The sequence below is a fragment of the Dermacentor variabilis genome, chromosome 1 (assembly GCF_050947875.1).
Source record: "Dermacentor variabilis isolate Ectoservices chromosome 1, ASM5094787v1, whole genome shotgun sequence".
In the NCBI taxonomy this organism is placed as follows: domain Eukaryota; kingdom Metazoa; phylum Arthropoda; class Arachnida; order Ixodida; family Ixodidae; genus Dermacentor; species Dermacentor variabilis.
This window is the reverse complement of record NC_134568.1, coordinates 170,072,098-170,088,783: the sequence shown is the minus strand read 5'-3', so window position 1 is coordinate 170,088,783 and position 16,686 is coordinate 170,072,098. Positions and strand designations below refer to the sequence as shown.

Below are 16,686 nucleotides of genomic sequence, written 5' to 3'. Positions count from 1 at the left end.
AAAAATGACTCCATCTGATATGACAGAACAACTAGACAGCACATAAAATGCACCAAAGATGTTCTGTGTGTTACATCGAAACTGTAGGCAGATAAGGAACAACTCTAGACAGAAATCTTGCACAGCATTGTCGGAAACATGCATGTCACTGCTGCTATGCGCACAACAATCGGCCCAATCACACTGTACTGAAGTGCATCCACCATTGGGATAAAAAGAAACAACTTTATACTATACTATAGAAGCATAAATAAGTACAATAGTTACCTTCAAATGGAAAGGAATCGGCACCGGCGAAAACACATCACATCGATGTACGCTGATAGATCCACGAAGCACAGGGGTAAAAACAGTTGCTTTCCGTTGTTTTGAAGTCACACAACACTCATATCCAAGTATTATACTGCAGGAATAAGACTGCGCAGACGCCAGCACCTCGGCTTCCTTAAAAACACATCGTTCATTCACTAAAAATCGCGCACACCTCGCCTTGACATGGCTACAGTACACTGCAACATGGCAGCCGCCAATGCACACGTGCTGTGCGCAACTACGGCTGACTACGGCTGTACTTTTGCGATCTTCCCGCCTGCCGTGTTCCCTTCTCTGCAATACTGCTCATTGATGTCAATAAGTATTACGGCCTTTTATATGCGGTATTAAGTTATCAATTTAGGTTACAAGTTTAACACTGCTTTATGCGCACTTCAACAGGAGATACGGGACTAACGAAACTTCAGTGGCAAACAACTATGGTTGCTGCGATTGCACCATCATTCGTAAACCCACCGGGCATCGCGACTCTGCCTTGCAGGTCACGGCTGGTTGTTCGTTGTGCTTTTTTTTTCGTGGCGAAGTATTTGCTGTGTTGTAAACACTAGCTGTTTCCTCACGACTCATCGCGACGAGGCTCAACAGAGGCCTAGTTATGAGACGTCGCCAGTGAAACAAAATTGGCAAGACCGTGTAGGCGCGCATCCATCGCTTTCGTGTATATCGCTGAGAGATAAGCTTAGTGCGATGAAACTAATAGAAACGTGCGAATGCTGTGTGCTGCACATTTTGTACAGCAAAATTCTTAATTATTCAGCGAATAATCAGAGACCTCTCTGCAAATGGTCCCCAATACAGACTTAATTTTTCTTAAACTTTCACCCTCGCATTAAACAAGCAGCAATAAGGGGCAACAGAATTCAACAATGCATGTTGCATAACAGACCAGCAACAATCTGTATTAAGTCAATAGGACGTATCAGTCTAATAACGAAAGTAGCAGACCTGCAACACTGTTTGTATAAGACTAATACGCCTAATACATAGGCTCTATTGGTCTTATAGGTCAATCAGTACAACTAATAGAAATTTCTATTGGTCTAATACAAAACTTATACAACTAATACAAAACTGTATTAAACTAATACAAACTTCTATTAGAATTTTTGCTAGGGCTGGGTGATGAGATCAGGAAATTTGCAGGCGCAAGTTGGAATTGGTTGGCAAAGGACAAGGGTAATTGGAGATGGCAGAGAGAGGCCTTCATCCTGCTGTGGACATTAAATAGGCAGCAGCAGCAGCAGCGGCTGCCGCCGCCGCCGCCGCCGCCCATAGAACTGGAAAAGGCATTGCTACAAAATACCGGTCTAGGTTGGCACTACTCGGTGTAAATAAAAGATTAGAATAGAGTACATTAGCGCGAACTCTTGGGCCAGTTAAAAGGGGTGTACCACCTAATACACAGTGACGCGTATACAATAAAAAGTAGTTAGATATGGACTGTCCATGTCTAATGACTTTTTGTTGTGTGCGCATCCTTGTGTGTTAGCTGGTACCCCCCTTTTTCAAGTTTAGAGTAGAGTACGGATATGAATAGTACGAAGAATTTTATTAAAAGGATCCTGAAAAGTGACACTGCTGGCCGCTCCCACATGGGGATAGTTAGGCATAACCTAACTGTCACATTGTAGGCTCTCTGGACAGCCAAAAGCTGACAATGATATTCCGAGCTCTTGATGGCAGAGTTCAACTTCTGTTCAGTGATGTCCTTATCCTCTCATAACAAGGGGCACCGCCAGAGCATGTGTTCTAAATTGCATGTCCCCCCACAGCTAGGACACTGTGAGCTAAAAACGTCTAGGAATAACTTTCAAACTACTCTAGATTAGAAAAAACAATTTTAGAAGTAACTTGCATGGTTAGCAGCAATATGCATGGTTAGCATGCATGCTAACTGCACATATTGCTGCATTCGGCAAGCTGCGATTCCTCACCTTGTGTGCGCAACTTGAGCGGTGCACTTGCTTTTTTTATTCCTCCAGTGCATGAATATTCAACAATCCACGCAATTTATTATTTCGAGTATAAACCCGGTGGTCTGCATGTGCTCCCTCACTCTTCAGCATTACAAAAAAGTTCCTTAGTAAAGAAAAAACATAAGTACCATGTCAATAACAGTGAAAAGCAATTCAAAGAGCCAATTTGTGAGTGCGACCATGAATCACTTGGAAGCTGCCTTTTTGTGCTTCGTCCCACATGCAACCAGTAAGCCATATTAGAAAGCTCTGAAACACAAATTATTTATTTAGTGCCTCCAGAAGTTATTTACTAGAAGCACCCCTAGAAATTTCTTTGTAGCTCCCCAGTCATCACTTAAGTGAAAAAAGTAACAAATGCGCTTTGAGCTCAACATTTTCGTTTTAGCAAAACTTTTCCCCATTTTTATACATGCTCGTGGCTATCGTGCCTTAGAGTTCCATGATTTCGTGCTGAAAAGTGATGCCCCCTATCCTGTAGCACCCCTAGTGGGAAAGACAAACTATGAACACATAAGGAACCGTTTCCAGGTGTCGTTGAGACACCTGCCTATTCTTCCACCGTTGTGGCTGTTCGCACTGTGGCTGCTGCTATCAAAATTCCATAGCAGTTGTTTCCCAGTAGAACTTCGTTAATACACACAAACTTAACATGTACTAACAGCTAAATTGTAGTTGCTACAAATCCCTGACCATTATCCTTATAGTCTAATGTATTGGTAGTAGTAGCTTGTTGTATGCCTACCATTTAATGCATGTATAGTCAATCCTGGATATATCAAACTCTAAGTGGATCATAAAATAGTCCAATATACTGTATCGATAATTTGAAATATAAAATGCCTTTGAGAAGCTTATCTGGAAACTCCGCACATTCCGGACAGACTCCCGAGATCAGGATAAGTGGTGATTAACCAATTTGTTACTTCAAGGCTGCATTGAATCCTCAAAAGTTTACTTTTTTCTTTCTTTCTTTTTTTAAAAAACAAATGTCGCAAATCACTTGCACTGCAAAACTTCCTAGATAAACTGATTACAATGCTAACCCTAAAAGCCCATGTTGCCCCGGCCAGCTGTGATGTGGTGCACCGTAGTGCTTGTTGCTCATTTTTATTCAGGATAATGTAGAAATGGATGCAGCGCTGAAGCAAATCAGCCTATATGCACCATGCCGTCATCAGCGCATTTGTACTGCGAATAGCGTGTGAGCATACCCCGGCCGCATGTCCTTTACCGTACACACGTTAAATTGCTGATTATCATACGTCGACAACGAGTCAACCATGCAGACGCTGTTTGATTTGAAAGTGAGTTTCAACCTGCAGAACACCCGAGTTCATTCCCACTGTTGTATTCATGCGAGCACGAAACATTTTCAGCGCAGACTGTGTGGCCATGAATGGCACAGTACGAGTCTTTCACACCGCTACCGTGATAGTCTTTCCGTGAAGTGTGGAGGGGGCGTGCGGTGGTTTTGTTAAATGCAAATTAACATAAAAATTTGTCCAAATGGGGGTTGGGGTCGGATTTGTTCTGGCTGCTCAAGGAAGCCTAAAATGCCGTTCACGGAAACAAGAAAACTACAAGACTAACCCGGCGGTGCAGACATCTCCAGTTTGGCATCTCATGCCTGGAGCCACTCAGCGCAAAGATTGAGGGCTGTCCACGCTTTTTTATAGAACACTCATATCAGATCTGGAGGCATTTGGTATTTGTATAAAGCAGCATGGCAATCCTGCAGCTGTTCCTGATCGGAAGATCAGAAGCAGCTCCAGGTAGTACATGTACACTCCACTGCAATAAATGGCTCTGTTGTGCTTAAGCTTACTAGAGCAAATCTCTATAATGGAGCACAAGTAACACGCTTGCTACACAAGCCATTCACATTATAAGAGATGCACTTTGCTCCTTTTTACTCCTGCCCTTCAGATTCAATGTCGTTCGACAGCATCTGCCAAAAGAATACTGTTCTGTCGGCATGAATATTTCCAGTGACACGAGAAGCGATCGCTGTCTCACTAGAAGTGCACTTTCAGGGGTGCAATGCAGTGTAGCATTTGGTATAGGTATCGAATGTGGCAGTGAATGGTGGTTCAATAAATGCATAGTACAGTGCTATACTTTTACGTGCGATTTCCAAGGGCATGTTACAGTTGTTTGATATAGACAATAATTCCATGTATCCGAGTTTGACTGTAGTATCATGTTCATTTGTCATTGTATACATGTGCCATCTCAACTCTTGTGGATGACACTGCACTGTGCCTCAAAACATTATCCGCATTTCCAGGAAGTGCAGGGACCAACAAATCGGTGTTCCTAGGTTCAGTGCAAGGTAAACCATAGCATAGACTGGTTAAAGAGGCTTCATGCATGTGCCTGTATGACCGATTACCATCAACGCTATTGTGATAAGTATATTTGCATACATTTTGCAGCACATGTGGCAGTAGTGCATAATAGCAGTGTACTGCACACTTCTAGCATGTAATTAGACCATACAGATCACATTTTCCTAGTCTCCTCCAGCTAATCCAGTCTGAGTGTGCATCACTTGCTGAAATGAAAGCAGCCAACTGAAGTTGCCACATTGGTTCGTTGAGGTACTTGGCACAGTCATACACTACATGTGCAGCCAAGAGTGGCATAACAGGAGAGGCTGTGTGCAGAAGGTGCGCAATGACAACCCACTGTACACAAGTTTTTCATGAAATGTACGCGTGCAGCAGTGAGTGCAGTCTAGGGTGAGCCGGCTGGCAAATGCTGATGCGTATGGTGAAGCATCAGTGTACAAGCAGCCAAAAAACACAGCATTCACATAGTAGATGATGGGCTGCACAGAGAACTTACAGGATAATGTGCCATGTTTTAAAAATACGGCAGCCATTCTCATTTACTCGATTGTTGTATGGACACACTTGTCCAACTAGGAGAAGCTCCACAGTTCAATGCATTAGTAGAGCACTGCAGCAAGGTGCATGTTTCCGGAGGTTATTGGATATGACTTGTCCACAACTGCACAGTCATGCAAAATCACCAGGCTTTCATTTTACCCCCCAGACAAAAAGCAGGAAAAGAAAAAAAAGGGTGTGTGTTTTCTTAGGTAACATTTATCAAGGCAACACTTTTGTTTTTCTCCCTCCCCCCCTTCTTTTCTGGGCACGGTTTTGAAACGGGTGTAAATTTATAGTTGCTGGTTAATGTATTGCTACTGTTTAGTGCACTGTTATGTCTCATTCCCGCCAACTACATATCAATACGATTACACTGTATATTGAACCTGTTTGCAATGTAGCAGATTATTTTGACATGAAACATCTTTAAAATCGGTGAGATGGGGTCGCTTGCTACAACTGCATGTAACGAAAGCATGTTATGGCGTTATCATTATTATTTTTGCTACCGTACTACTCGCGCCTCTTACTTTGTTATTGTTGTGCAGCGAAAAGAAGCCATTACACATTATTGCATGTTTCATGCGTATAGATGACTCCATTGTTGCACCAGGCTTGGTGAAATTAAAGCTAAATTTGGCCTTGCGCACGGCATTCAAGGGCACAGCTTGGCCGTGCGTTTGTCGATCCTAGAGGAAGTGGTCGTATTTGACAGAGCTTGCTCAGCCATAGTAGGTATAATCCATTAAATTTAAGCCAGTGCTCAGTTGGAGTTGTAAGGCCTACAAGTGTGCAATTTTTTGCTGAAACTTCCCACTTGTTTTCTTATCGCGCCCCTGGGTTTGGCATATGCAGTCAAGAAATAGTGTGAAGAGACTTGGGCAGCAAGACAAAGGGACATCCAACCCCTTTGACCACAGTGGAACACGTCCGTCTCCATAGGGAGCGCAAACATAGTACATTGGTGCAAGCACAGGAGCCCCAACCAGCTACGAATGGGGTGGGTTTCAGTGGCACAGGGTAGTCTCAAGCGCCATCACATGCCATCACTATGGGGGTCATTTTTTTATTCTAGTGCCTCTGCAGCCTCTTCAGAACTAATGGGCCCACTATGAATAGGGAGTGAACACGGTTGCAAAATTACACTGTAAGACGCCCACTAGCTGTAACTTAATTTAGGGATGTTCTTGTTTTCCTAATGTGTAAATAAATGTAACTTGTGCATTTTGTTATGTTCTCTCCGTACCCTAGTGCCGATACACCGTCTGTAGCATGCATGATGTTCCACCTACTCCACTGCAGCTGCGTCCCTGGTACTGGCTACCAGATTCTTTTTTTACTCCATCACGATGTTGGCTTCAACAACTACAGCTCACATTGAAAAGTAAAATTGCTTACATCCGCACATAATATTCTTTAATCACTTCTGCTCTATGAAAAGGAGAGTATTAATTGTTGGAGGCAATAGAATGTAGGTATTTCTATTTACTTTGTTCTCCCTGGAGACTGCACACAGCGCTCCATAAACTCAATATTCGAAGCAAAGAAAGTTAACAGCCTTTTCTGGCAACATGCTATCAGTTTGACGAAGCTGCACGTAATGGACGGGGAAAGAGTACCTCTTTCATGCGAGCATGAGAGGTGCCCTGACAGACCGGGGCATCTGATTATTTGAGTGTAGAGCCAGGTAAGATGTGTGCTTGACCCGAGAGTGCATAGTGATTTGATGCAGTCTATATCAAGCCAGAGAAATTTTGCACAAACTCGGCTACTCAGTTGCTAGTGTCACCACGTTGCTTCACAATGTGCGCACAGTCACTTGCCTCCTATTCATGTGCACTCGCATAATGTCAGCAAGGAATGTGTATTGTTCTAAATGTACTGAGTAAAACTCGCAGTTGTGCTATTGTTGCACAATAAAACCTCGTTAATGCAGAAAATCAAATGATTCGGACTCTTCCTCTGGTCCCAGCAGGCATATGCATTATTTAATGCATCAAGAGGCTTGTTAATTTGGACGTATTTGACTGCATATCAGATAATTCAGACAAATCTTGGAGCTTGGTGAGCACGGAGTGCTGCAAATGTGCAACACAAAGCGGCAAAAGTGGCGCTAACATTTAACTGAAAGGAATCGTCGTAGTCATCAGTGGAATCGTACATGAATGATGGAATGCTTTGTGCCTGTTTGTGCCTCAAAAGCCTTTATTCTTAACTTTACTGCAGCGCTTAACACTAGGTCGGTCGCATGCCTTTGTAACTGCACAGTCGCTAACCATGATCACATCAATAGCAACCGGTTTCATCCACAGAAGTTGTAACAAACAGTAGTATCATTTTGACTTGGTGCATGCATCTGCCGTGTGCCTTTGAAACAATGTTTTATCCACAGTTGCTGCAGAAAATGGTAGTTTTCTTTTGACTCTGTGCCTGCGTCAGGTATGTGCCTTATAAAACTTCAAGGTCATCGTTCATGATCACATCCATAGCGTCTGTAGTTTAGCCCGCAGCGATTTCGGCAGAAAGTAGTTTCATTTTGACTGTGTGTAAACCTGTCATGGATGATGAGCACCGGCTACCTAGCGATGGATGATCTGTTGGCGACGAGCTCGCTGGAAAAAATAATTGGGATATACGCGTGGTAGTGAAAAGCATGGTCTCAGATGAAGACACACACCATAGCCACCCTGCAAAGGAAGTTGCAAAGTGTTTGCCGCTACGAGCTCTAATCATTTAGGAGATGATGAGCATTACAGCTTCCACACTGCTTTTGTGCAAAATAGAGGATTTTCTTATTCATTTAGTAAACCAAAGCATGTTGATGCAGTAAGCGTTTATTTTCTTGGCATACTCGATGATCTAACCTTCGGTTAATTTGGGCGTATTTTTCGGTCCCATGAAATCCAAATTAATGTTTTACTGTAGATGTTTTAAAGATATTTAGTGAAGTGCCTTCAGCTGTGCCCATAGTGAGTCTGCGACGAGTTCTATATTGGCTTTTGGGCATTGTGATGCATAGAAATGTGATGAATAGGTTTAATATTGAGCACCAATTCACAAACCATTAGTTTTCTTTAGTTTAATTCCCAAGAGCCAGAAGTGATATCAAAGCACCATGAACTCAGTCTGAACCCATATTTTTATTGATTCAACATTCTGATTATAGCGACATTAATGATTGTAGGCATTTATCCTAGTTTTGAGTTACATTAATGGGAATCAGTCTTTTAAGCAGAATTTTGCAAGTGCCTTACTATTTTAGAGTATCAGCAATAGATATTCTGATTATTTTAGTCTGTGTTGAGCTGTTTCAATTATGTACCAAATCCATCCATTCAGTTTTTGTCATTTGCAGAAATAGCTATCATTGCTCAGTGAAGTTAGCTTGAGTTAACTCATTTTATTGTTCTTTGTTCTTGCACTACCTGGTTGTTCTTGCTTTAAAGAACTCAAGATTATCTGAGGAGTTGTGTATGGATACTTCTGAACCTTTATGTACTGAATTATTAGTGCATTAAAAGGTGTTCATTTATCTGGCTACTATGCAACCTGGCGAAGCTTGTAGGTGCTTTTGTTCAAGAGACCTGTCATCTCACTTGTTGTGTTAAGCCACTTTCAAGTGATAGGTGTTTGTGTTTAAGGTTAACTCTTTGCTGCTTCTGGAAATAACTTGCCTGTTTACAGGTTTCGGGAGCTGAGGAACCGGGATGGTGCAAAGGGCCTCAGCGCAACATCTCAGCGACATCACCAGTAATTGAGTGCCATTTTCTTTATCTTTTGTGCAAAGCACCTTTCAGCCTAATCATGCTGGCAACTTCAGATATATAAAGCACCAGAAAGATTAAGGGGAAGTTCAGTACAAATTAACTTTATCATTCAAATTTGTGGTCATATTTACGAATACCAAACATTCATTTGATGTTTAAAAAGCACACGAAGGCCTATTTGTACTGTCAGAGGTAGTGAGTATCCACACAAAATCTTGCTGCATAATAAAAATGTCTTGATTGACATGCATCTAACACATGCACATTAATCTTTACCAGGCAGTGGGTGGCTAAATAAAGCTAACTTGGGAAAGTTTGTAAAAGTTGTGAAGGTGGGTAAAGTCACTTATTGCTTTGCATATTATTATGACAGCCTTTGAGCGGGGTCTCAAGTGGCCACAAATCTCAGAACGGCTGTTTTGGCTCATGAATGGAAGGTATGAAATACCCAGGGTGCACGTAAAGAAAATAAAGACAAGGGATAACCAGTTCAAGGAAACCGACATTAGTTCACTGTTGTTGTGAGCTGTATTTGGCAAGAAAAGATCCTAGTCTTCAGAAATCTATGCAACTTCCCTTCTATATACACCACACCAAGAAATTTTGTTGGAAATGATGAATGTCGCATGCTAAACCAAGTTGTGGCAGGTGCTCTAAGCTGCAGTATGCTAATGGCACAAATTGAAACTATTGCTCGTATGTGAACTACATGACAAATAGAAGGGCTTGTTGAAACTCTCCACTACTGCTTCAATGAAGTAATAGGTTATGCCTAACTGCTTGGATGGTTACGCATACAGTGGAACCCCGGTTATACGTCCCCCGGTTTTGCAACGACCCAGGTTTTATGACTGATTAGCGCAGTCCCGGCGAACTCCCTATAGAAGCAATGCATTAAAAACCCCGGTTATCTGACGCAATTTTACGCCTGACTCGCATTATACGACGACCCTCGCGAAGCGCGGGACGGAATGACGGACGAAAGAAAAGTGCCACGGGTCTCTTTCCTTGCTCCATCTCTCCGCATTCGGAGCACTTGACACCGCTCGACCTGTTCGCTCCGGCGCAGCTTTCTTCCTTGCCTCGTCTCACCGTTCGTTTCTCTCTCCCCCACCAGCAGCCGCCCACGACGCTCGCAGTGCTGAAATATCGCCTTTTCTTCTCCACAATCATATTTTTCCTCTCTTCTCGGTGGCTCCGCCTCTCGTCACGTTGGTTAAGTGTTTCTCTCCCCCCCACCAGCAGCTGCCCACGATGCCTGCTGTGCTGAAATACCACCTTTTCTTCTCCACAATCACTTTCTCCCTCTCTTCTTGGCGGCAGCGTCGCCTCTCGTCGCGTTGGAGAAGCATTTTTCTCCTTCCAGTTTCCTAGTAGCAGATCGCCGACAAGGTAGCGCGAAGAGGCCCAGGTTTATTGCACGTGTTGTTTGTCGTAACCCTAGCGACCAGCGTTCAGCGGAGGTTTTGAGTTGTGTGGAGCAATGCGACGCACCATATCCCGAAAGCGGACAGTTCTGCCGCTCGACGATAAGCTGAATATTATCGAGGAAGCAGAAAAGCGGCATGGAGCCATGAAAGCCAGCATTGCCCAGCACCTGAAGATACCCGAATCTTCGCTTAAGACGATCCTGGCAAACAAAGCGGTGATATCGCAGAATGCCAACAAGTTCGGGTTCAAGCAGAAAGGGGCAAAAGAAGGGCAGCATGAGAAGTTAGAAAAAGTTCTCGTCAAGTGGCTGCATCAGGCACGTAGCTCTGCAATCAATGTTGACTGCGCCATTCTAAAAGAATAGGCGGACCTTGTGGCATTGTGTCTGGGCATCGACAACTTTCAGGCATCGAACGGGTGGCTGGATCGCTTTAAAAAACGAAACAGGATTGTGTACAGCCGCTCCTGCGGAGAAAGCACTTCCGTGGACGTTTCAATGGCGAACGAGTGGATGGAGTCGCTGCCGGAGATGATTGCTGCATGCAAGCCCTGCGACGTTTTCAATGCCGATGAGAGCGGTATTTTTTACCATATGCAGCCCGAGAAAACCCTTGCGTTTAAGGGTGACAGCTGTCATGGTGGCAAGCGTAGTAAAGAGCGTGTGATGGCACTATTCTGTGCTAACGAGGACAGTTCCGAGAGGCTGCCCGTGCTCGTTGTTGGAAAGTTTGCAAAACCAGGGTGCTTTAAGAACTTGAAGACGCCGCCGTGCAGCTACAACTTCAACAAAAAGGCGTGGATGACGTCTTCGCTCTTCAGCCATTTTTTGCAGCAGCTGGATAACAAAATGGGTGCCAAGGCGAGGAACATATTGCTTTTTGTGGACAACGCACCGTGCCACCCACCTGATATGTCCAGCCTGAGGAACATAAAGGTTATTTTTTTTTCTGCCCAACTGCACAAACCGACTGCAGCCGCTGGATGCCGGCATCATTAAGTGCGTCAAGCAAGGGTACCGGAATCTGTTAGTGCAGCGTCGGCTGGCGGCTATGGAGCGCAGCGAGTCGGGAAAAAAATCACTGTGCTCAACGCCATGCATTTTATTGCCAGTTCGTGGAACACAGTGTCGCGAAGCACAATCGTTAACTCGTTCAAGCACTGTGGCTTTAAGCAAGAGACTGCCTTCTCTGCTGGGGACGCAACTACCTCGATGCCGCTCGAGGCTGATGCAGGCTTCGCCAATGACTATTTCGAGGGTTTAAACCTCACCACAACCTTCGCCGAGTATGTGGAGGCCGACGACAATGTTGCGATCTGCAGCGAGGTGTCGCTGGATGATGCCATCGAGGAGGCTTTGCCTAGTGTCGACACTGCTGCGACATCAGACGAGGACAACGACGACGCCACAGATGCCATGCCTTGTGGGAGTTCTACTCTGCGTGCGGCTAGGGCTGAAGGCAAGCTCTGGATCTAGCCCCACGCAGTCGCTTCGTGGTACTCCCAACCCGTAGCGCGGGAATCGCGGCTACGCCGGGTTCGAACAAATAAGGCAACCAGCAGTGTCAACGGTAATAACGTTTATTGCTATTAGCAATAGCGAACACTCGCAGAGGGACGTCCTCTCTATAATAGTAATAAATAGGCTGGCCTCGTTGCCCGGGATAGTCAGGCAACGTGGTCACTCACGGGTTGCAGCAGGTACTCCAGTCCGGCAAGTTAGGGGTCCGGCCTCAGAGAGAGAGGGTCTCCTCCGGTCCCGCTGTTTTGTACCTTTTTACCTGCGCGAGGGGAATGTCCTCCTCGCCCCTCAGCTACCTGCCCGCAAGTCGGGGAGGAAGGGCGCGCGCGCGTCGCGAGAGCAAGGGAGAATCGGGAGAGGGCATAGTGCGCCTCTCCCCTGTCTATGCTGGCTCTCTCTCGACTCAACGGCGCAGGGGAAGATGGGCGCGTGTGCTCCCCACATCCTGTGCCTACCACGTTTGCCGAGATGCTACGGCACATAGACGGCATCCTGAACTTCATCTGTTCACGCGACGCCGCAGAGGACCTCCTTTTGGACGTTGCCCAACTCGAGCGAAAGCTCTTGGTTCACGGATCAAACAAGGTCCAAAAGAAACTTACCGACTTTTTTTTAAGTTTGCACTGGCTGGCGGGAATCGCGGCAGTGGGCAGTGGAGTGCTGTAAAGGTTCGTTTGAATAAAGCATGATTGGTACCTGTACTGCAGCATTAATTCTTATCACATTTACTTTTTTGGTAATTTAGGTTTCCAAGCCTTGCAGAGTATGTTAGTAGTTTACATTGAAGTTTCTCGTAAATCCGTCACGCGAAATAAGTAGTAGTATTCTTATAGGCATAATTTATGTTCGGATTTTACGACGCTTTTTCGCAGTCCCGGGAAAGTCGTATAATCAGGGTTCCACTGTATAGTGCAGAAGTATTTCACATGAAAATAGTAATAATTTGCTATTCACGAAAGCCTTAATCATGTACTGCACTGCTATGGCAGCAGTGGTTGTGGACACCGAAGTATGACGATGCAGCTTATGATATGCACACTGGGTCGTGTATTGTTCATATGACATAATTGGGCAGTGAGTCATGTTCACGTAAATTGTGCATAAACTTGCATCTCAAAAACTGCATCAACATGATGAAATCAAGTGCACGCAGCCCAAGCATGGCATCCTGCCTATTGCAGCCTGTTGATTCAGTGCTAGTGCTTCCAAGAGATGGGGACACAATATGTCCTAGAGGCAAATAGAGGGAGTAGAAGCAAGGGAGCCCTCTCCTTACTAAGTCTTAAAGGTTGCTGTTTGTTGCTGAGGCTTTACTGTAGCTAAATTGATCACCTAGTAACAGCATTGTCATATAGGACAGCAGCAAAGAAAACTGAAGGACTGGTGTCTGCTGCTTTTTCCTAAAGGAATGTGGAAGGATTGATAATGATGCTGAGATCAATTTTGTGTTTGTTCAGGTCATTGGTACAGACTCTGGTGGTGTGGCTGGACATGTATCCGGAGGACCTGTACGAGCCACCACAGTTCTCAGTGCTGCACCAGCTGGTTGCTCTGGCTCAGGCACAGCTGGAACCAGGTTCTAGCCTGGAGTTAAGAGCTAAGCACCGACTGCAGCAGTTCATTGCAAGGGATCCTGAGAAAGGCAAGTTTTGAATTGTATGCAACTCACCTTGGTAAAGGAATAGAGATTTCTTTTTTTGAAGTGTTGCACAATAACAACGCAAGCTGTAGTCTTCTCAAATCTTCATTGTTGAAAAAAAATTGATGTGGGTTGTAGCCTTGAACCTGGAGCTACCACCACTATGTGCCAAGTAACTGCTACATGGTGCTTAGTTCACAATTACAAGATTGAGCCATTCAACAACTCAAGATAGCAGCAGCATTGGTTTACTTATAGTGATGTGCACTCATATCCTGTGCCTGGTACAGTATACTTTCATCAATTCAGCTCCAGCTCATTAGATCTTTTCGTCAATGTGATACCAACCGAAGGTCCCAGCTGGCTCCCATACATTTGTATGAGCCAAAACCTTCGCTATTTCGATCCTGAAATTGAGCCTCTCCAGATACAGTAAACTGCCGTTAATTTGATTCCTGTTAATTCGATCTGAACCTAATGTTCCAGCTGGAGCCCATTGCGTTTCTGTGGGCCCAAATTTTTGTTATTTAGATCCTAAAATTGACCTTCGCTGTATAATTCAAACTTGGCCAATCAGCACGCACATGCCCGACCCCAATGCTGACCCCTTTCATGGCAGTGTTGGTCTCAGCGGGGCTCTGGGGGCCAGTGAATGTGTTGAAGACACATAATCTCCCTTCGAAAATGCCTATCTTCACCCTGCGCTAGGAAGAATTTTAAACAATAACCATAGATCACAATGTCTGATTACGGTATTTATGTGATTGTAATGCATGCCTTCTTTTTTAAAAATAATTGAGCCGGAAATTGCCTGCGTAGTGCAATCGGATACAAAACCAAAACTGCCTTCGCGGCATTTGTATGTTTTATCGCATAACACGAATGCTCTGCCACGAAGCTGATTTAGAAAACCGGCAACCTTTGTGCAGCACATATTAGAGCCTTGCCCATTTTTCTTGCTAAACAATCCGGTGCACGTTAGATTTCTACTTTGTTTAGGAGTTTTATTTTCATTTCTACATAGTTTTCTACTTTGGACGCACAGGAAGTTGGTGCGGGTTTGATTCGAGGGCCTGTTAGTCGGGCAAATGCTGCCAAATGAATCTGTGATGTGTTTTGGCATTATTTTCTGCATCTTGTTTAATTCGACCTACCAGATAATTAGATTAATTTCGTCAGTCCCATCAGTGTGAAATTGATGGAAGTCGACTGTAATTTATTTGAACTTGACTGGTCGGCACAAACGTGCCTGACCTAAATGTTGTGACCCAAGTCATAACCCCAATGGCTGCAGCTGATCTTGGTAGGGCTGGCAGTGCTAGGGGACAGCGATTATGTTGAAGACATGTCCCACTGAAAATACCTATTTTTGGCCTGCCATAAGACATTTTTCAAGTGAGAGCAGTAGGCATGATTACTGTATTTACATGAGGGATCAACGTTGGGCTAGTTGGTGCTACATATTTGGCGCGGTAAGCAGTGCGTAAGACGAGGACAAGTGAAAGAATGACAACACAAGCGCTAACAACATTGCCTTTATTGTAACAAGGCAATATATAGAAACCAGGTACAGCTTCCCCGCATGCACCGAGCACATCGTTTTGTGTAGAATTGGGGGGGGGGGGATGAACCGTGAATTTATAAAGGTGATTATTCCTCAGGACTGCTCCCGAGTTTCTTTCCTGAGAACTTTCCTGGTTTCAACTATTTCTGATAGCCGGAATCGAAGGCATGCTGCATTTTTTTTTTTTTTTAATCAGGTGTGCATTGGATTTCTGCTTTGTTTAGGAGCTCTAATTTCATTATTTCTGTACTTCTAACCCATAAAAACAGGGTGGCCGTTGGATTTGTGGGCATGTTAGAATCGGGCAAATACTGCCAAATGAATCAACGGTGTGTTTGGGCATTTCTTCTGCCTCTTCTGCAATTTGCCTCACCAGATATTACAATCAATTTCATCTGTCCCATCAAAGAATTAATGGAAGCTGAGTGTATAAGCTTATGGGGCTGCACTGGCCATTTTCCTCCAAGCATGTTGCTTTGTGAAGTGGTTTTGCAAAGAATCCCGAGCATGAGTTTGCGTCATAGGTCTTATGGGCACATCCAAAGATAGGGCAAGTCTTAGAAAACCAGCAATATAATCTATCTTGGAGATCTTTTATATCTATAATTAGCTGTACTCTACCTTAAGCCTTCCTCTTTCTCATGAGAAGGATACAGTGGGTGGCTATTGAATGATTTCTCAGTCAATAAAGCAGAGCTAAAATCATGTGAATACAAGACTGGTGGGGGCTTCAGTCATGGGAAATAATATTCTAAATAGGTGTGTGGCTTGTAATAGTATAAGACATAATTGGAAGCATGCTCTATGACAATGTAACTGTAGTAGCTGTTCTCAAAGGTCATTTCTCCAACTAAATGCAAATGTCAAGGTAAAAACATTGCCAGTTTGCTCATTTGTTTGCGTGGAAATTTCACTGTATTCGTTGTGAGTTTTAGCACTCTTGCTATAGCGTGAAATCTCTTATCATCTATTTGCATTCCTGAAACACATTTGCTACACTTAGTAGTTCTTTCAGCATGTATTCTCTAGAGGCAAAATAGAATTGATTACAGATACAAATTACGGCCCCATGAATGTAACTCAGCAGTTGCTTAAAAGTAATCAATTATGTTTGTTTCCTCCCAGCATTTATTAACATTGCACAAATGCAGTAAATAGAATGAGCTTGCCTGGCCATTTCACTGTGTACTCTGCAGCCCTTGACACATTATCTTCAGTAGCAATTGATTTTCAGTATTTTTGTTGGTTATCTCCTCATTTTCTAGTGAGGACATCACTAGTGACACTGAAAACTGGCTCGATGTGCATGCTGGAGGGAAAGTCGATGCTGTAATGTACGAACACAGGATGGGGAAATTAGCAAACAAATGTCTCAGCTATTCAGTGGCAATGGGAAAGGAAAAATATAAACTCGCTGAATATGAGCACTCTGGTGTGATAACACTCATGCTGCATAGAAATGTGAAATCATTGAGAGATGAAAAATGTGGTGCCAATAATATAAGCCGCGTGACCAACCTTTAAGATTAGGAAATAAATACTGAGTGCTGGGTTTTCCTGTCT

At 44.0% G+C, this 16,686-nt stretch overlaps 1 protein-coding gene across 2 annotated transcripts in view; it reads left to right on the top strand.

Annotated features, from left to right (window-relative positions):
• Window positions 1-16,686, top strand: part of Rgl (Ral guanine nucleotide dissociation stimulator-like) — a 158,721-nt gene that overhangs the window by 47,146 nt on the left and 94,889 nt on the right. For both annotated transcript variants that reach the window (XM_075699469.1, XM_075699477.1), the window contains exons 4-5: window positions 8,888-8,953; window positions 13,378-13,562. In XM_075699469.1, coding sequence (XP_075555584.1) covers window positions 8,888-8,953; window positions 13,378-13,562 — 251 coding nt within the window. The remainder of the gene's footprint in view (window positions 1-8,887; window positions 8,954-13,377; window positions 13,563-16,686) is intronic.